At 41.4% G+C, this 21,912-nt stretch overlaps 1 protein-coding gene across 2 annotated transcripts in view; it reads right to left on the reverse strand.

The window, feature by feature from the left end:
• Positions 1 to 9,124: 9,124 nt before the first annotated feature.
• The window catches only part of LOC135514621 (beta-1,3-glucosyltransferase-like), a 110,623-nt gene continuing 97,835 nt past the window's right edge, over positions 9,125 to 21,912 (reverse strand). For both annotated transcript variants that reach the window (XM_064938052.1, XM_064938053.1), the window contains exons 12-15: positions 17,395 to 17,494; positions 16,783 to 16,902; positions 11,472 to 11,616; positions 9,125 to 10,054 (exon numbers count right to left, since the gene is read on the reverse strand). In XM_064938052.1, coding sequence (XP_064794124.1) covers positions 9,887 to 10,054; positions 11,472 to 11,616; positions 16,783 to 16,902; positions 17,395 to 17,494 — 533 coding nt within the window. In that variant the 3' untranslated portion in view covers positions 9,125 to 9,886. The remainder of the gene's footprint in view (positions 10,055 to 11,471; positions 11,617 to 16,782; positions 16,903 to 17,394; positions 17,495 to 21,912) is intronic.

A 21,912-nucleotide genomic window follows, 5' to 3' on the forward strand; every position in this document is an offset into this window, starting at 1 on the left:
CTTTTGCCCTCAGAACAGCCTCAATTTGTCAGGGCATGGACTCTACAAGGTGTCGAAAGCATTGCACAGAGATGCTGGCCCTTGTTGACTCCAATGCTTTCCACAGTTGTGCCAAGTTGGCTGGATGTCCTTTGGGTGGTGGACTATTCTTGTTACACACAGGAAACTGTTGAGTGTGAAAAACCCAGCATCGTTAAGTTCTTGACACAAACCGTTGCGCCTGGCACCTACTATCATACCCCATTCAAAGGCACTGTTACTCAGGCCCAGAAGCTAGAATATGCATATAATTGCTAGATTTGGATAGACAATAATAAATCAAATAATAAATGTCTGTGAGTATAACAGAACTGATTTGGCAGGAGAAACCCAGAGAACAAACCATCCAGGGTAAAAACGAAATCGAGGTCATAGGATTTCCCAATTGTTTTCTATGGGAAGCCCTATTTATGAGCTTTATGGCTTCCACTAGATGACAACAGCCTTTAGAAAATGTACAATGTTTTTCTTTTGAGAAATTAAGAAGTAGGGCTATTCATTCCATGTGTCACTCTGAAGGTCCTTACTATTTTGGTGCACGTGAACAGGAACAGGCTTCACGCTGTTTTTTTCCAGTATTAGAAAGTTTATTCCGTCTTAAATTTTATCGATTATTTACATTTTAGGATACCCGAGGTTGGATTAGGAACGTTGTTTGAAATGTTTGGACCAAGTTTACAGGTAACTTACTAGATGCCCGATATGACAACAAAGTGAGATGGAACCGGTGTATTTCTGAATCAAACGCGCCAAATAAATTGACATTTTGGGGATATAAAGAAGGAATTTATCCAACAAAACGACCATTCATTGTGTCAATAAGACATTTGGGATTGCAAAAGATCTTCAAAGGTAAGGCATTTATTGCTATTTGGCTATTTCTGACTTTTGTGTCGCACCTGCCTGGTTGAATTTTGTTTTCATGTGCTTGCATGCGGGGCCTCAGATAATTGCATGGTCTGCTTTCGCCGTAAAGCCTTATTGAAATCTGACACAGCGGCTGGATTAACAAGAAGTGAAGCTTTATTTTGATGTATTACACAGATATTTTCGTGAATGTTGAATATTGATATTCCTGTAGTTTGAATTTGGCGTGCTGCCATTTCACTGGATGTTGTCAAATCGATCCCACTAAAGGGATTGGCGCGTGAAGGGATCCATAAGAGGTTTTAAAGCTTGGTTGCAAATGCATCTTCCAATTGCACAATGACCCCAAGCATTCTTCCAAAGTTGTGGCAAAATGGCTTAAGGACAAAAAATTCTAGGTATTGGAGCGGCCATCACAAAGCACCGACCTCAATCCTATATAAAATTTGTGGGCAGAACTGAAAAAGCGTGTGAAAAAGCGTGTGCGAGCAAGGAGGCCTATAAACCTGACTCAGTTACACTAGCTCTGTCAGAAGAAATGGGCCAAAATTCACGCAACTTATTGTGGGAAGCTAATGGAAGGCTACCCGAAACATTTGACCCAAGTTAAACAAGTTAAAGGCAATGCTACCAAATACTAATTGAGTGTCTGTAAACTTCTGACCCACTGGGAATGTGATCAAAGAAATAAATATGTAATAAATCATTCTCGCCACTATCATTCTGACATTTCACATTCTTAAAATAAAGTGGTGATCCTAACTGACCCCAGACATGGCATTTTTACTAGGATTAAATGTCAAGAATTGTGAAAAGCTGAGTTTAAATGTATTTTGCTTAGGTGTATGTAAACTTCCGACTTCAACTCTATGTACCAATTGCAGACTGTAGCTTTAAAGTCTTTATCTTGTTGTAATTTGGCTAATTGACCAGATAAGCCAAATATGATGTCTTTCCCATGACGTCCTGACCTCTTCATGAAAAATGTATTTACCTGGTAATAACAGAGAGCAAGTTGTAATCTAATTGTATTCTATTCACCACAAAAAGCGTTTACAAACAGAAAATTACATTAAGACATCATGTGCCAAATTTTGCCTGCTGGGTTGTTATTGTGTTGTACAGTATCCACTGGGCTGTTGGATTCAAAAGAAAGTCAAATGCTGTTTTTATCATTCTCATCCTTAAAGAAACTCAATCTTAATTTGTATTATATCTCTGAAATTAATATGCCATGCCCAGATGCTGAGAGCCGAGGAGCAGTATCAATTTGTTGAGCTAACTTGCTGTGAGCGCTTCTGTCACGGGATCCTGCCAGATTCCATAGGGGGAGAGACGCGAAAGCACAGCTAGCCTAGCTGGCACGGTGGTCTCAAATAGGAGCCGTTATTAAACGTTTCCAGCATTGCAGGAGCTGTATTTACTTTGCTTTGTTCCGGGGACAATGTGGACCGCGCTGACTTTCAATGTAGCAACTGATTGCTTGCGGAGGACTACAGGAGTGAAGTAGCTACTCTTAGCAAGAAAGTAGCAAACCTACATAAGCTACTGGGGAACCCACGCCTACCTACTTTTCTTATTCTTCCACCCCAGTAGCCAGATGCCGCTCTGGTCTGGTGGAAGTTTGGCCGCCGTGTCGGCTCTAGGCAGGGTTCCATCCCCGAAGGGATCTCCCCCTTCCCTGGAGAACAGAGCTGATCTCTGACCAACCAGCCATGGAGGTACGTCACATGGAGGTACGTCACACTGGACGTTGAAGGAGGGGTCGTCTTGCAACGGGGGTCTCCATGGAGATGTTGAGCCCGGAACTGACAGACAAGAAACAGCTTTGCCGCCCTGGATACAGAGGTTCCGGCACTTTCGTCCTTGGTGGCTTCCCAATCAAGATCTGATCCGGAGGTACCTGCGTCTTCATCCTCGGCTCAGTCTCCCTCTCCGGTGGCTTCTACCTCAAGTTAAGCTCCTCGGAGCTCTGAGACCGGCCCATTCAACATCACCAGCTGTCATCATATTGCAGCTCTATGGTGAGAAACATCTTGGTCCCCAAGGCAAAAACTCTGTGCTACCCAGGAGCATGAGTACAGGACATAACAAGGCTGCTTCCAACTGTTCTACCACAGATCCCGAGAGCTGACACTGTCGTAGTCCATGTGGGGTCAAACGATATCAGGAGGGCTTGCTCAGAACATTTGAATTACAATTTTTAAACTGATTTTAGCATTAAAAGACTCCAAAAAACGGCAACAATTTCAGGTCCAGTATCATCGTTCGGCCGCGGGTGTGAAAGATTCAGCAGACTGCTGGCATTACACAATAGTTACACTGTTAGCACTGAGGCGGTGTGCAATAGTAGGAAGACCACTATATGCAGCTTACCCTGCACTATAGGCTCCAATATAAAAAACATGAGTAAGTCTACCTCTGATAAGCTTCCCAGTAAAGCATTAAAAACAATCAAGCAACCCAGAAAAGTGTTAAAAATAGCCCATATTAACATATGTAGCCTAAGAAACAAGTTCCATGAAGTCAATATTTAATTTCACCTTTATTTAACCAGGAAGGCTAGTTGAGAACAAGTTCTCATTTACAACTGTGACCTTGCCAAGATTAAAGCAAAGCAGTGCGACACAAACAAAAACTGGAGCGATAGATGTGCAGATGATTATGTGCAAGTAGAAATACTGGTGTGCAAAAGATCAGAAAAGTAATTAAAAACAACATGGGGATGAGGTAGGTAGATTGCTCATCTGTAAATAGCCCATCCAATGTACAGCTGCAGTGATCAGTTAGCTGCTCAGATAGCTGATGTTTAAAGTTAGTCAGGGAAATAGAAGTCTCCAGCTTCAGCAATATTTGCAATTCGTTCCAGTCATTGGCAGCAAAGAACTGGAAGGTGGCCAAAGGAGCTGTTGGCTTTGGAATTTGCCAGTGAAATATACCTGCTGGAGCGCGTGCTACGGGTGGGTGTTGTCATGACCAGTGAGATGAGATAAGGCGGAGCTTTACCTAGCAAAGACTTACAGATGACCTGAAGCCAGTGGGTCTGGCGAATATGAAGCAAGGGCCAGCCGATTAGAGCATACAGGTTGCAGTGGAGGGTAGTATATGAAGCTTAGGTGACAAAACGGATGGCACTGTGATAACTGGATGCAGTCTTTCTGAGTTGAGTGTTGGAGGCTATTTTGTAAATGACATTGCCAAAGTCGAGGATCGGTAGGAGAGTTTGGCAGCATGAGTGAAGGAGGCTTTGTTGTGGAATAGAAAGCAGATTCTAGATTTAATTTTGTATTGAAAAAGTTTAATATGAGTCTGGAAGGAGAGTTTACAGTCTAGCCAGACACCTAGGTATTTGTAGTTGTCCACAATCCACATATTGTGGAAGTCAGCACTGTCCAGATTAGTGATGCTCGTCGCGTGGGCAGGTGCGGGAGGCGAACGGTTGAAAAGCATGCATTTAGTTTAACTAGCGTTTAAGAGCAGTTGGAGGCCACGGAAGGAATGTTTGTTGACATTGAAGTTCATTTGGAGGTTAGTTAACAGTGTCCAAAGAAGGGCCAGATGTATACAGAATGGTGTCGTCTGCGTAGAGGTGGATCAGGGAATCACCAGCAGCAAGAGTGACATCGTTGATATATCCAGAGAACAACAACTGGACAACAGGCCCTCCGATTTCACACACTGATCTCTGAGAAGTAGTTGGTGAACCAGGCGAGGCAGTCATTTGAGAAACCAAGGCTATTGAGTCTGCCGATAAGAATAGGGTGATTGACAGAATCGAAAGCCTTGGCCAGGTCGATGAAGACGGCTGCACAGTACAATCTTTTATCGATGACGGTTAGGATATTGTTTAGTACCTTGAGCGTGGCTGAGGTGCACCCGTTACCAGCTCGGAATCCAGATTGCATAGCGGAGAAGGTACGGTGGTTTTCGAAATGGTCAGTCATCTGTTTATTAACTTGGCTTTTGAAGACTTTAGAAATGCAGGGCAGGATGGATATAGGTCTATAACAGTTTGGGTCGAGATTGTCACCCACTTTGAAGAGGGGGATGACCATGGCAACTTTCCAATCTTTAGGGATCTCGGATGATAGGAAAGAGAGGCTGAACAGACTGGTAATAGGGGTTGCAACAATTTTGGCGGATCATTTTAGAAAGAGAGGGTCCAGATTGTCTATCCTGGCTGATTTGTAGGGGTCCAGATTTAGCAGCTCTTTCAGAACATCTGCTATATGGATTTGGTTGAGGGAGAAATGGGGAGGTTTGGGCAAGTAGCTATGGGGTGTGCAGGGCTGTTGACCGGGGTGGGGTAGCTCGGTGGATAGCATGGCCAGCCGTAGAAAAATGCTTCTTGAAATTCTCAATTATCGTGGATTTCTCGGTGGTGACAGTGTTTCCTAGCATCAGTGCAGTGGACAGCTGGGAGGAGGTGCTCTTATTCTCCATGGACATTGTCCCAGAACTTTTTGGAGTTTGTGCTACAGGATGCATATTTCAGTTTGAAAAAGCTAGCCTTAGCTTTCCTAACTGCCCTGAAAAGTTGCATATTGCAGGGGCTATTCGATGCTAATGCAGTATGCCCCAAGATGTTTTTGTGCTGGTCAAGGGCAGTCAGGTCTGGCTATAGCTGTTCCTGTTCTACATTTTTTGAATGAGGCATTACTATTTAAGCATGCTGAAATTCTGTGAAATAGCATTGTAGCTGGTCAAACACAATTTTTTCCAGAAGCTTACTAAGGGTTGTAACAGGCTGAGTGGTCGGCTATTTGAGCCAGTAAAGTGGGCTTTACTATTCTTAGGTAGCGGAATGACTTTAGCTTCCCTCCAGGCCTGAGGGGAAACACTCTCTAGTAGGCTTAAATTGAAGATGTGGCAATATTGTCTGCTATTATCCACCGTAATTTTCCATCCAGATTGTCTGACCCCCAGTGGCTTGTCATTGTTGATATTGTTTCACCTCTTCATTTCTAGTCTTTCATTATTTGGTCCGTTACACTTGGATGTGTAGTGTCAGCGTTTGTTGCTGGCACGTAATCTCTAAATTGGATTATTTTGCCAATGAAATATCATTAAAGTAGTTTGCAATATAAGTGTGCTTTGTGATGAATGAGCCATCTGATTCAATGAAGCGTTAGTAAAACTAAATGCATGCTTTTCAACCGTTCGCTGTCTGCACCCGCCTGCCCAACTAGCATCACTACTCTGGACGCTTCTGACTTAGAATATGTGGACAACTACAAATACCTAGGTGTCTGGTTAGACTGTAAACTCTCCTTCCAGACTCACATAAAGCATCTCCAATTCAAAATTAAATCTAGAATCGGCTTCATATTTCGCAACAAAGCATCCTTCACTCATGCTGCCAAACATACCCTCATAAAACTGACCATCCTACCCATCCTTGACTTCGGCAATGTCATTTACAAAATAGCCTCCAACACTCTACTCAATAAACTGGATGCAGTCTATCACAGTGCCTGCCGTTTAGTCAACAAAGCCCTATATACAACCCACCACTGCAACCTGTACGCGCTCATTGGCTGGCCCTCGCTTCATAGTCATGCCAAACCCACTGACTCCAGGTCATCGATAAGTCTCTGCTAGGTAAAGCCCCGCCTTATCTCAGCTCACTGCTCACCATAGCAACACCCACCCATAGCACGCGCTCCAGCAGGTATATTTCACTGGTCACCCCCAAAGCCAATGCCTCCTTTGGCAGCCTCTCCTACCAGTTCTCTGCTGCCAATGTCTGGAACGAACTGCAAAAATCACTGAAGATGGAGACTCAAATCTCCTTCACTAACTTCAAGCACCAGCGGTCAGAGCAGCTCACAGATCACTGCACATAGCCCATATCTCTACTTGCACACTCATTTTCTACACATCTATCACTCCAGTGTTTAATTGCTATATTGTTCTTATTTTGCCACTATGGCCTATTTATTGCCTTACTTCACTTATCCTACCTCATTTGCACACACTGTATATAGACTTTTTCTATTGTATTATTGACTGTATGTTTGTTTATTCCATGTGTAACTCTGTGTTGTTGTTTACACTGATTTGCTTTATCTTGGCCAGGTCACAGTTGTAAATGAGAACTTGTTTTCAACTAGCCTTCCGGGTTAAATAAAGGTGAAATAAGAAGGACGCTCAACATGCACAGGACTTACACAAATGACTGATGATTGGCTGAGAGAAATTGATGATAAAATGATTGTGGGGGATGTCTTGTTAGACTTCAGTGCAGCTTTTGACATTATCGATCATCGTCTGCTGCTGCAAAAACGTATGTGTTATGGCTTTACACCCCCTGCTATAATGTGGATAAAGAGTTACTTGTCTAACAGAACAGAGGGTGTTATTTAATGGAAGCCTTTCAAATATAATCCAGGTAGAATCAGGAATTCCCCAGGGCAGCTGTTTAGGCCCATGGCTTTTTTCATTTTTTACTAATGACATGCCACTGACTGAGTAAAGCCAGAGTGTCCATGTACGTGAATAACTCAACACTATTACACGTCAGCTACTATAGCGACTGAAATGACTGCAACACTCAACAAAGAGCTGCAGTTAGTTTCAGAGTGGTTGTAAGGCATAAGTTAGCCCTAAATATTTCTAAAACTAAAAGCATTGTATTTGGAACATAACTCACTAAACCCAAAACCTCAACTAAAACTTGTAATAAATACTGTGGAAATTGAGTAAAGTGATGCTCTGCCTTCTTAACAACACTATCAACAAGGCAGGGCCTACAGGCCCTAGTTTTGTTGCACCTTGACTACTGTTCAGTCGTGTGGTCAGGTGCCACAAAAAAGGACTTAGGAAAAGTGTAATTGGCTCAGAACAGGGCAGCACGGTTGGCTCTTGGATGTACACAAAGAGCTAATATTAATAATATGCATGTCAATCTCTCCTGTCTGAAAGTGGAGGAGAGATTGCCTTCATCACAACTTTTATTTATGAGAGGTATTGACATGTTGAATGCACCGAGCTGTCTGTCTAAACTACTGGCACACAGCTCGGACACCTATGCATACCCCACATGACATGCCACAAGAGGTCTCTTCACAGGCCCCAAGTCCAGAACAGACTATGGGAGGCACACAGTACTACTGTACATAGAGCCATGACTACATGGAACTCTATTCCAAAAGCAAGTAACTGACACAAGCAGTAAAATGTGATTTAAAAAACAGATTAAAAAAACACCTTATGGAACAGCGGGGACTGTGAAGCAACACAAACATTGGCACCAACACGCACACACACACGATAACATACGCACTATACATACACATGGATTTAGTACTGTAGATATTTGGTAGTGGTGGAGTAGGGTCCTGAGGGCACACAGTGTGTTGTGAAATCTGTGAATGTTTTTAAAATTGTATAAACTGCCTTCATGTTGCTCGACCCCAGGAAGAGGCTTTGGCAATTGAGCCGACATATAGTCTCTGCTAACACGGGAACGTTACCTAACGCTGTAACACTGAATTTCCACGATACTGATTGATTAGAGCCCAACTATGACAAGGTATAATGAATTTAAAGTAATGAGAAAACTATCCCTTCAAGCTGCTTTAGTAAAACTGTCCAACAGAATGCAACTAAAAGAGGATATAATTAATTAAAGTGAATTTAGCGAGTTTCACCACGTTAATTTATTCATAAGTATCCCAGACTACTCTGATAAATAGGGAAACAGAAGACCGAAGAGGACGCTCTATTCTTGGTGAATGACTCAATCATGACTTTACATTGTATAATGCGCAGGTGATAAACTCATTCTATGGAGGGCCGAGTGTCTACGGGTTTCTGCTCCTCCTTTGCACTTGATTGATGAATTAAGGTCATCAAATAGTAAGGAACTCCCCACATTTGGTTGTCTTGGGCTTAATTGAAAGGAAAAAAACAAACATCTGCAGACACTAGGCCCTCCATTGAAGGAGTTTGACACCCCTGATGTAAAGGGTTATTTTTAACACGTCAGCCTAGTTGTATTATTCACATCCCTTTCCCCATGCTGGGCCTGTGATGATAAGTATTCCATAAATAAAGTTAGACAAGTTGAAACCGATCACTCATGAAGTTATGAAGTAATGTGAGGAAAGTTAGTGTGTCATGAGGGGAATATGGGTGTCCCCCCAAGCACAGTGCAAGGCGGCCCTTTGCATTCACAGGTATCATATCAAAGCAATAATAAACCAAACATCTTGAGTCATTTCTCATAGCTTCTATTTGAAATTGCATTCAACAGTATTTGGTGTGTGTGATAATAGGGGCAATGAAAACACACACGTTTTCATAGCCCCTATTATTTACATTCACAATTAATAGTCATGAATTAATCCTGAAACCAAATGCCAGAAATAAAACGCCAATAAGACAGCGAAAACATATATTTTTAAGTAATAACACTTTGATATCAAAATAGTACACATTGTACAGCATGTAGTAATAATGTTGAGATATGTCCTTGAGAAAAAAAAAACTGATTCATTGTTCAACTTGGCAAGGAATAGATTATATCATATAAATATACACAGACAAGATCTGAACACACACTGACAACCTCAACATGCAAATCAATTGAAACTGTGGCCGGGATTCAATATGTATAGCTGAGCGTTAGACAGCCGACAACATGTCTTCCAAAGACGTTTTCCCCGGCGTTCGCAGAGATCGCATTCATGGTCAATGCTAGCATGTCGACTCAAGCATCATTTACCTTTGAAAGTCCATTATATTGCGCTGCTCTAACGCGCCTTTGATTGAATCCTGGCCTCAGTCATGAATAAGTTCCCATATACACAGTCAGGGACAGGCTTGCATGAACCTTCCAAATGATATCTCCGCAAGATTCACAATATAGAAAACATTTACACCTATGGAGGAAACATGCTGACAATATGTTTGTCCATGACTCCACACACACACACACACACACACACACACACACACACACACACAGTCTGAGTGACTATAACTCTTCCTTGGTGCTCTTGTTTAGTCCGTGTGGGCTTGTTGACATCGACTCATCCTTTAGCCACCTGTTGAAGACGGCGACAGGGTCGATGTTCCAGTGTTTGTGGAAAGAGATGGGCACCTGGTGGGCTAGGAAATCTCTGGAGTAGTCTTCAGGTCGTGCCTGGAGGGACAGAACAATTGTTTAAAAGCTAATATCGAGGTTATTGACTTGCATTGGTTGTGTCACAAATGCTCAAAAGTTTGCATTTGGAGACAAAACCAAAGCATGGATTGCTCTTTTATTTTGGCCATAGACTGCTTACCAGTGGTGTAAAAAGTACACAATTGTCATACTTGAGTAAAAATATAGATAACTTAATAGAAAGTTATTCAAGAAAAAGTGAAAGTCACCCAATAAATACTACTTGAGTAAAAGTCTAAAAGTATTTTGTTGTAAATATACTTAAGCATAAAAAATAAAAGTAAAAGTATAAATCATTTCACCATGTGTTCTCTTGATAAGTGCGTGCATTTCACAATTTTCCTGTTCTGCTAAGCACTCAAAATGTAACCGGTACTTTGAGTTGTCAGGGAAAATGTATTGAGTAAAAAGTACAATATTTCCTGTAGGAATGTAGTGAAGCCACCGGACACGGCACTCCAGACTGTTGTACTACTCATAAACAGGGCTATTAAATACACTGGTACAATCAGAGAGAATTTCATAAACAGGGCTATTAAATCAGAGAGAATTTCAAAGACTAGTATCTTCGTTACCAAGGCCTTGCTACAACAATCAATGTTGAACTGTGAAATATTGGTATTATCAGGTTAGAATAATGGGTAAACAGTATTAGGTATTAAGTAACTTATTAGATAAAGGTAATGGGTTAGGGTAGTTGGTATGAGGTAAGGGTAATGGATAAAAAAAGGTATAAGGTAATGGCTGTCTCCCTCAGTGTGTTTTTGATCATCCAAACGTTGTTATGTCGTGCAGTGGATGTACGACATAACAGCTAATATATATTAAGGATTTGCTATCTGAGGGTGTTCTCACTTGTATAAATTAAGTTCAATCTGCTTTGATTTGAATTTGTCAGAAAAAATAGCAGATATCAGAAAGTGCTTATTTGTCAAATATGCCATAATCTGTGGTCGAACATGCCTTCAATGTGGTTAACACAATTTGATTTGGATATTTTCACTCCATAATACTTGTCATTTGGGTATAGAAAATCTTAGATAACATGTTGTGTATAAAGATGAACCAATTGCTTCACATTTTCTACAGTGCATGCCAGTATGCAGCGTTCCTATTGGTGTGGAATCTTCTTCGTAGCAGTGTTCAGACAGTACGAACAGTACAGAGCTACGACAGAACATTCTGACATGCTAGACTTTTGTTTGGGACAATTTGGTGTTGTCGGGAGATCACAAGTGCAGTAAATCAGCTATCAGACACCGAGCAACTCTGGAGCTCCCATTTTTCGTGTACGACAATAACGATCATGAAAATAGTATGTGAAGCATGAGTCGTGTCAATAAAATAAAACTGTGAGTTCCTGGCATAAGGGTAATGGGTAAGGTCAGTGTTTTACCTGGTGGAAGAGGGAGCTATGTGTGACAGGGATCCCCAGAGCGTTGAGACACATCCCCAGCACCATGTCATCAGGGGCGTCATCACGGTAACACTTGCAGTCACTGGCCAGGAGCCTCACCACCGCGGCCCTACTGAACACCATCCTGACAGGACACAACACACACACACACCCCAACACACAAGAGCTTGGTGAGCGTTCTGGCACAGAAAATGGTTGAGCACCTAAGTGGACAATCCAATACATTATTATTATTATTATTATTATTAACGGCACACGTCAACATTACTACTCTGACCAGCACAGTTCAGAGAAAACAAGGTGGATTGAACCTGTTAAAAAACATTATCCCACGTATGAATACAGCAATGTACACACAGTTAAGGGTAAACAAATTTGTTTTGAGCAAAATAGTGGAGTAGGAGTAGGCCATTAAAAGGAATTGACCTGATGGTGCCCTCTGTCATCGGCTTCCCCCCTTGCTTGAGGATCAATAGAGGAGCAATAGAGAACAGAAGAGATCCCCACCCCCCATTTTTGCCATGTCAGAGGACACCTGGACCACCTACTGAGTAAATCAGGTGATAAATTAGATGAAAAATAGACTGGAGTAGGACTTTAAAAGTTTGTGTTCAATATGTCCAGTAAAGAGCGACCCTTAGCAGAGCAGTCTGCTTAATTTCACATGTACTGTACACACACATCCCACAAATAAGAATGAATGGCCTGATTGCAACGAAGATTCGGAACCTGCGGGTCACCTGCAAGTTGCCACTGGATTTCTTAACACGCTACTAAACGGGAGACGACAAGGAGCTCCGGGCTAAAACAACTCTGGTTGCAATGAAAAAAAACTCTGCAATAAACGACTAGACCTGCTGATCTGACGCTGTTATGGTGTCAAACCAGCTTGATACTAGACAGTGAAAATGACATGGGAAATGGTCAGTCTGCCTTCACTTCCCGCCCCAATGAAAAATGATCCTATTAGGAACAAGGACATCGCAATATGAAAAAGATGAACGGAAGAATGTGACATATTACAACTGAAATAAAATGATCAGACTGGAAATGTCATTACGACGATTATAACTTTGCGAAAATAAAGTTTTTGAAATCCAATTGTTAATTTAATTAGCCGACCACGTTGTAAATGAAAGTCATATCGATTGCAGCAATGTGTGTGATAGACAATATAAGTATCATAAAATGAAACACTTGGCATCTGTTTCTTTGGATAACGACTTCCAAATAATAACAAATTACTCATCCTACCACATTTCCTTCCAATTCATTGTTTCTTCAATAAAGTAGACTACAATAATGACTATTTTGTATAGTAGCCCTGTATGAAATTATAAAGGTTCTCTATTGAGTTTTATCAAGGTGTTCTACAAATAGCTTAAAATAAACCATCTCCACTATCCTCACAATATAAGAATACAATATTATTTGATTCAAAATACGACACAATCACAATTTTGTTTTGGGCATTTTCGATTCAGACAAGTAAAATCATTAATGGTTTACATAAATTGGAAAGGGTAGGCTACATTGCCATAGTAGATTTTCCGTGGTAAACAAGGACATTAAATACTTTATTTCATTTGTACAGAACGATTGTCAAATCGATAAATCACCCTTAAAATGGCAAGTTCCGATGATGCTACCCACCAGAGGGCAAAATCATCTTGAAAAATGTTGGTTGCATTAAAGATAAAAGAGACATCCGGAAACCAGGCTTCCCATCCAAAACGGTGCATACATTATGAGAAAATCTATGACAAACGTTTTTGTTCATATTGGTCTTCACAAAGGTTTTTTTTGGCTGTTCGTGGACACAATTATTTTTCTTGAGGCAAGCTGGTCTACGCCAAAGTCTACGCCCCTTCGTCTGTGATCGGTCAACAGTAAGGATTCTTCAATTAAGTGTTTGTCATCCAGCGAGAGACGACTTGTTTTCATGCAAATTTCACTTGAGAAATACTGCCCCAAACATCTTAGTTAGATGCAAAATTGCGCAACTAAGACATCGGCAAATTCAGACTATTTTGAGGAAGTGTACTGGCAACGGTGTCTTGAGGGACAAACAGCAAACCTAGTATGCGGACCCTTTATGGAAATGGTAAGTTGGTGGCGGATGATGGTTGCAACTGATATCAGCTGTAGGGTGATTTTAGCGCGTATTGATGGTTTAACAAGATGATCTAGGTGGCCAATCGTGGTTGCAATTGGCGAATTTGACCACATTTATGCCGGTCTTATATTCTATTATATTGTTGTTATATTTTGATCTAATAATCCAGTCAAATCCATGGCAATGATTTGAAGTGAGAATGCAAAATTACACCAGAAACTCATTACAGAGAAATTAATGGAGACCCGTTCCGAAATGGACCCGAGGACAGAGAGACCCGTTCAGATCCGGAGATGCCAGAGCCATCAATAAACAAGCAATATTGTCCAAATGATCGACAGTTATGTGTGCTTAAAAACTGTCTATAAAAATAAAGATTTGTTGTGTTGCGATGTGTAGCATATTAAAAACTTTATAACCTATTGTTTTATTGTTTTTTACTTTCCTAAAACAATAATTGTCCACCTCACGTTTCAGCTGTAAGAGATTTGAGCGGAAATGCATCAAGGCATTGCAAGCATATAGGCCTATAGGTATACTGTATGATATGAAAATGTTCAAATATGAAGGAAGAGAAGCTTAGCCCTAGAGATAGAGAAAGATCGAGATATGCCAGGGCCATGTTTCCAACATGCATTTCTTTATCCTTGTGAAATAGGCTACGACTGCTATACAGATATTGGCATATAGAAGGAGACTATTTTGAAACATTTTCTACCGGAATATTTTTGTATAAAGATAAGCATTTTATTGTTAGATTACAGGAGTAACTCTGGTGGGCCTGAAACAGTCTTCCTCACCTCAAGTTCAACTGACAGTTGGAGCGCCGGTGCCCACTGTCTTCATATCATAGGCCTGCAGTAGGGTTATAGCCTAATAATAGCCATACCACACAAAACCGTCACAAAAGTTTCTTATTTTTATTTACTTAAATTTTTTTTAGCCCCTTTTTCTCCCCAATTGTGATCTTGTCTCCTCTAAAACATGAATCGCCAAACAACGCTTCTTAACACCCACCAGCCAGCCACACCAATGTGTTGAAGGAAACACTGTTCAACTTTTTTTTATTTAACTCGGCAAGTCAGTTAAGAACACATTCTTATTTACAGTGACGGCCTAGGAACAGTGGGTTCCTGCCTTATTCAGGGGCAGGACGACAGATTTTTACCTTTTCAGCTTGGGGATTCGATCTAGCAACCTTTCGGTTACTGGCTCAATGCTCTAACCACTAGGCTGGCTACCTGCCGCCCCAGGAAGAGTCCAAACTTTTTCCATTTAAGAATGATGTAGGCCACGGCGTTCTTGGGGAACCTTCCATGCTGCAGAAATGTTTAGTATTCTTCCCCAGGTCACTAAACATGACTGAGTTTTTGCTCTGACATGTACTGTCAACTGTGGGACCTATGTGCGTTTCCAAATCATGTCCAATCAATTGAATTTACCACAGGTGGACTCCAGTCGAAACATCTTAAGGATGATCAATGGAAACAGGACGCACCTGTGCTCGAAATAGCAAGGGGTCTGAATACTTCTAAATTGGAATTTTTTTAAATCTACAAAACATTTTTTGCTTTGTTATGGGGTATTGTGTATATGTTGATGAGGATTTTTTTAAATGTAATCCCTTTTAGAATAAGGCTGTAACGTAACAAAATATGTCAAGAGGTCTGAGTACTTTCCGAACGCCCTGTATAAGATTTCCTAAGCCTGTGTTAACCTTCGACCTTAGTTTCGGCATTTATCCCAGAACTTAATTTCTCCCATGACAATGGCTAAACAAACCAGAGGTAACTCATTTCCGGGTGGACCTTTAAGCTGGTGCTTAAAGCTAGTGAGGGAGATTCTTTGAGAGTCTCCAGCTTCAGTGATTTTTGCAGTTCGTTCCAGTCATTGGAAGCAGAGAACTGGAATGAAAGGCGGCCAAAGGAAGAATTGGCTTTGGGGGTGACCAGTGAGATACAGTGGGGCAAAAAAGTATTTAGTCAGCCACCAATTGTGCAAGTTTTCCCACTTAAAAAGATGAGAGAGGCCTGTAATTTTCATCATAGGTACACTTTAACTATGACAGACAAAATTAGATTTTGTTTTCTCCAGAAAATCACATTGTAGGATTTTTAATGAATTTATTTGCAAATTATGGTGGAAAATAAGTACTTGTGAAGACTTACAGAAAACGTTTGACCTTTGTCATTGCCAACAAATGGTATATAACAAAGTATTGAGATAAACTTTTGTTATTGACCAAATACTTATTTTCCACCATAATTTGCAAATAAATTCATTAAAAATCCTACAATGTGATTTTCTGGATTTGTTTCCCTCACTTTGGTGACAAAACGGATGGCACTGTGATAGACTGCATCCAGTTTGTTGAGTAGAGTGTTGGAGGCTATTCTGTAAATGACGTCGCCGAAGTCAAGGATAGGTAGGATGGTCAGTTTTACGAGGGTATGTTTCGCAGCATGAGTGAAGGATCCTTTGTTGCGATTCCCCTTGTCAATTTCTTTTCACTATAATCTTTCTACTCTAACTTCCATTTTACCTAATTAAAAAAAGGCCTCCATCTGCGCAATCAAGAGTAGCCTATAGGCCAAGGCTCCTCTTACTCTCTCTCTCCTCAGCAGCAGGCGCACGTGAGGTGAGCGGCCGGGACCAGTTTCAGTTTGACATAAGCTATCCGTTTTATTGAGTTGCAGTTAGCTGACACAGACAAGCTTGCGCAGTTCTCATCACATCAGACATATTAAATTATCAGAGGACAGGTCCAATCAGGCCCAGTCGGCAAATCTATTTTAGTTGCACATACAAGAGACATGTGACAGTTACATCAGATCAGACCCCAATCCGAGACAAAAGTAAGAATTTAGGACTTGGATCCGCTCGGGTCCCTGGGCGGGTCTCGGAATTTTGGGTCTGTTGGAATCATGAAAACCTCTAGTTGGGGTCCTCGAGGATCGTAGTTGAGAACCAATGCTCTATAAAGATGGGATCTGTTTCAATTAACATAAAATTCTGCATCCAAAATGTCTGTGTCAGAGATGCTAGCTGAGTCCCAAAAGGCACCCTATTCCCTACAGAGGATTAATACAGCATTTTTGACCAGGGCCATCAAAAATACTGCACTATGTAGGGAATGGGGTGCCATTTGGGATGTAGAAGCTGTAAGTGACTCACCCCCCTCCTCCGGTGATGTAGCTGTAGCCTCCCTGGCCCAGCCCGTAGCCGTACCTCTCCCCTAGACACACCGGTTCAGAGGGGTTGTAACAGCTCAACAGCATCTGCAGTCTGGGCAGGCTGGGGAGGGCATACACTCACACTCATCAGGTACACATGCATGTACAAACAAACACGTGTGCATGCATGCACCATTCACGCATGCACACACACATATATTCTCTCTCATCACACAATACACACACACACACACACACGCACACACTGGTACAATAGGTAGGATATCCCTCATCAAAACCCCCAATTAAATTTTGACTCCACTGCTCTCTACATCTGGTAACTTAACTTCCACACTAAATAAAAAAGAATCAGTTTGCTGACTGTGCCCTCAAGAGGCAGTCTTGAAGAGTTCTTACATTTTTTTTATTTGACAGTTTTTCACTGCATCAGGGGTTTTGGCATAAGTGAAGACACACATTTTGGAGGAACTATCACTCAGACACACCATCGGCCTTCGTGTATGTCTGTGTGTGTATCTTTGTGTGTGTGTGTGGCTGCATGCGTGTGTGTGTACACGTGTGTGTGTGTGTGTGTGTATACTGACAGCTTTACCTGATGAGTGTGTCATCATCCACCACCAGCAGCCAGCTAGTCTTTGGCACCGCATCGCTGATATACCTCTCCAAGATGGCAAACGTCTTCCCACAATGACCTGTAGAACAACACACACAAAGTACCGTTTCTTTTTCTGTATGACGCAAGATTGCATTAAAGGGCTGAATCTTAATTTGAGAACTAAAACTAGAATTTGAGATCTAGAACCATTGACATCAATGCACAATTGAAGTTAATAATTGTGCAAGTCGATCACAATTTAGGGTCGACTGTGGGATATACAGTGCATTCGGAAAGTATTCAGACCCCTTCCCCTTTTCCACATTTTGTTAAAGTGACAGCCTTATTCTAAAATGAGTTGAATAAAACATTTTCATCAATCTACACACATTTTTGCAAATATATAAAAAAATATTGGTCTGTGACAGTGGTGCGCAACTGGGTTATTTTCATTACTTTGCATAGATCCTTCATGATTCGTGACATGAACGGGGATCCCTGGTCGGTTTATCTCATTGAGGATGCCTACTCGGGAGAACCTCATGACTAACTCATGTGCGATTCCCTTGATGGCCATGGTGCGCATGGGAATGGCTTCCGGGTACCTGGTGGCATAATCCAGAATAACCAGGATGTATTGGTGCCTTCCATTGCTCTTGGGTAGAGGTCCCACCAGGATTGTGTCACAATCGGTTTGTGTGCGTCTCAGGCCCAGTCAATTTTTGTGACTCCAATCAATTTGAGTGGCTCTGTGCGTTAACTGATTCCGACATTTTCTGAAATTGCAATGCATCAATATGATATGTAGGTCCTTTAAATTAAGCTTTGCAGTTTTAAAGTTAATTTCCTGCAATTCTACACATTTTGCCAAAACTTATGTCATGTTAATGAAATCGGAGTGAGGGTGACTGACAAAAATCAATGGGGGCCCCTGGGCACCTGCTCTGCATGCTCGGGTGGTATTCAAGCCAATGATTACTAGATACCTGGCTAGACTAACTTACCACCCAAAAATTATTAGCTGACATTTTTCTCAGTAAATTCATTGAGTGACTGTCAGTGACTGACATATTGAGAAAAATTACACCTTGGCTATTCTACTATTCTAACTTTCATCAGTAAGTTGAGACCCTGAGTTCTAAAAAATGTAATACAAATATTTTTAATGAGGGAGGAAATTGGATCTCTTTTAAATAAAAATGGATGGCCTTCCCTTCAATAATTATATATTTTTTACCTGACCCTCCCTGAACGCTTGAAAAAAACAAACAAGTGACCCTGCCCTACACCAACAATAATAATTAAAACATAGTGGATAGCAGAGAACACCCTAACTCCTAGGACAGACCAGAGCCTTAGATATGCACTTTTAGAAACTGTTGTGTGTTTTACAAGCATTACATGGCAACGTAGCAATTTTTTTAGCGTAGGGCTGCGGGCCAGAAGGTTGTGTGTTCTCAGAACGCAGAGGACAAGGGTAGGGTGAAAGATCTCCTTTGTACACTGAACAAAAAATATAAAAGATGTCAATTGTTGGTCAAATGTTTCATGAGCTGAAATAAATGATCCCAGACATTTTTCATATGCAGAAAAAGCTTATTTCTCTAATTTTGTGCACATCCCTGTTAGTGAGCATTTCTCTTTTGCCAAGATAATACACCAACCTGACAGGTGTGGCGTATCAAGAAGCTGATTAAACGGCATGATCATTACACACCTTGTGCTGGGGACAATAAAAGGCCACTCTAAAATGTGCAGTTTTGTCACACAACGCCACAGATGTCTCAAGTTTTGAGGGAGTGTGCAATTGGCATGCCGACTGCAGGAATGTCCACCAGAGCTGATGCCAGATAATTGAATGTTCAATGCTCTACCATAAGCCACCTCCAACATTGTTTTAGAGAATTTGGAAGTACGCCCAACCAGCCTCATAATCGCAGAGCCAGCCCAGGACCTCCACATCGGGCTTCTTCACTTGCGGGATCGTCTGAGACCAGCCACCCGGAAAGCTGATAAATTGTGGCAAATGCTTACCTTCGATGGCCACTGGAACGCTGGAGAAGTGTGCTCTTCACAGATGAATCCCGGTTCCAACTGTACCAGGCAGATGGCAAATGGCGTCGTGTGGGTGAGCGGTCTGCTGATGTCAACGTTGTGAATAGAGTGCCCAATGGTGGCAGTGGGGTTATGGTGGGGCAGGCAAAAGCTACAGACAAAAACCATTGCATTTTATCGATGGGAATTTGAAAACACAGAGATACCGTGATGAGATCCTGAGTCCAATTGTCGTGCCATTCATCTGCCGCTATCACCTCATATTTCAGCATGATAATGCACAGCCCCAAGTCATAAGGATCTGTACACAATTCCTGGAAGCTGAAAATGTCCTAGTTCTTCCATGGCCTGCATGCTCACCAGACATGTCACCCATTGAGCATGTTTGGGATGCTCTGGATCGATGTGTACGACGGTGTGTTCCAGTTCCTGCCAATATCCAGCAACTTTGCACAACCATCGAAGTGGAGTGGGGCAACATTCCACAGGCCACATTTAACACACTGATAAACTCTATGCGAAGGAGATGTGTCATGCTGCATGAGGCAAATGGTGGTCACAATAGATACTGTTTTTCTGATCCACGCCCCAACTTATTGTTTTAAGGTATGTGTGACCAACAGATGCATATCTGTATTCCCAGTCATGTGAATCTATAGATTAGGGCCTAATGAATTGATCTCAATTGACTGATTAGCTTATATGAACTGTAAAACCTTCGAAATCGGTGCATGTTGCGTTTATATTTTTGTTCAGTGTAATAAAGGCATTGCATGAATCTATCATCGTATTTGGGGATCCAAGAAGAAATATCCTTTTATAAACACATTTCATGCAATTTTACATCCTTTTAAATGAATGGAGACAAGAATAATATTTTTGTTATACAACACCAGTGCATGTGAGCAGAGTAGATCGAGGATGCACGCATGCGTAATTTGGCTGGAGCGCTGAGAGGATTTTAAAAAGTTTGGAGTGTTGGCCCACTCTCCAGCTCCAATTTTGCTCTGCTACCACTTAACCATGAGCTCTGGGCATGCTCTATCCAGCCTATTTCGGTTCCTTTATCATTATTCTTTTAATTATCTCTATTGTGTTGCAATTATTTAGCCTACCCCACTACTGGTAATGCAGATAGGGCTGTGGCAGTCATGACATTTTGTCAGCCGGTGATTGTCAAGAAAATAACTGACATTAATTAACATAAATACATTTAGCATTTATTGGCTTCCACACATAGCCTACAAGCTACTGAGGCAGACCTTTGGAACATCTACATTTTGAAAAGTCTAATAAATCCATGTAATGTAGCCTTTATTTATTTTAGACAGGTCTAAAGAAGCATGATAAGAAGAAAGTGTAGTCTATTTCAGAAGAATAGAATAGTATACTCAGAGTTGTCCTTTTGTTGGGTCCTGATCTGACTATGCCATATGGCTGTATGCTACACTAGTTTATTTAGCAGTTTATTTAGCAGATAAGGTTTGCTTATTATTCCGTGTCATTATTTTATAGTATGTAGAATACAATTGAACAAAGCTGCACATGCGACTATTCTGTCTTGAGCCGTTAACAAATAAACTATATGCTTAATTTAGAGTCATTTATGCAACTTTAATTGTGCTACAAACGTTGGACTATACAGTGCATTCAGAAAATATTCAGGCCCCTGGACTTTTCCACATTTTGTTACATTAAAGCCTTATTCTAAAAAAATATACATATTGATTTCATTGCCTCATCAATCTACACACAATTCCCGATAATGACAAAGAAAAAACAGGTTTATAGAAATGTTTGCGCACAAATGAAAAATGCTGAAATATCACATTTACATAAGTATTCAACCAATCAATCAATTAAATTATTTATATGTATTTATAAAGCCCTTTTCACATCAGCAGATGTCACAAAGTGCTATACAGAAACCCAGCCTAAAACCCCAAACAGCAAGCAATGCAGATGTAGAAGCACGGTGGCTAGTAAAAACTCCCTAGAAAGGCAGGAACCAAGGAAGAAACCTAGAGAGGAACCAGGCTCTGAGGGCAGGCCAGTCCCCCCCATATCCTCAGGCAGAAGAGTTGAAACTGGAGCAGCAGCACAACCAGGTGGACTGGGGACAGCAAGGAGTCATCAGGCCAGGTAGTCCTGAGTCATGGTCCTAGGGCTCAGGTCCTCCGAATGGAGGAAGAAAGGGAGAGCGAGAAGATTAGAAGGAGTATAATTAAAATACACACAGGATACCGGATAAGACAGGAGAATAACACCAGATAAGACTGACCCTAGCCCCCCGGCAAATAGACTACAGCACCATAGATACTGGAGGCTGAGACGGGGGGTTGGGAGACACTGTGGCCCTGACCTTATATACTCAGTACTTTGTTGAAGCACCTATGGCAGTGATTACAGCCTCAAGTCTTCTTGGGTATGACGCTACAAGCTTGGCACACCTGTATTGGG

Source organism: Oncorhynchus masou, chromosome 26 (genome assembly GCF_036934945.1).
Source record: "Oncorhynchus masou masou isolate Uvic2021 chromosome 26, UVic_Omas_1.1, whole genome shotgun sequence".
NCBI lineage: Eukaryota > Metazoa > Chordata > Actinopteri > Salmoniformes > Salmonidae > Oncorhynchus > Oncorhynchus masou.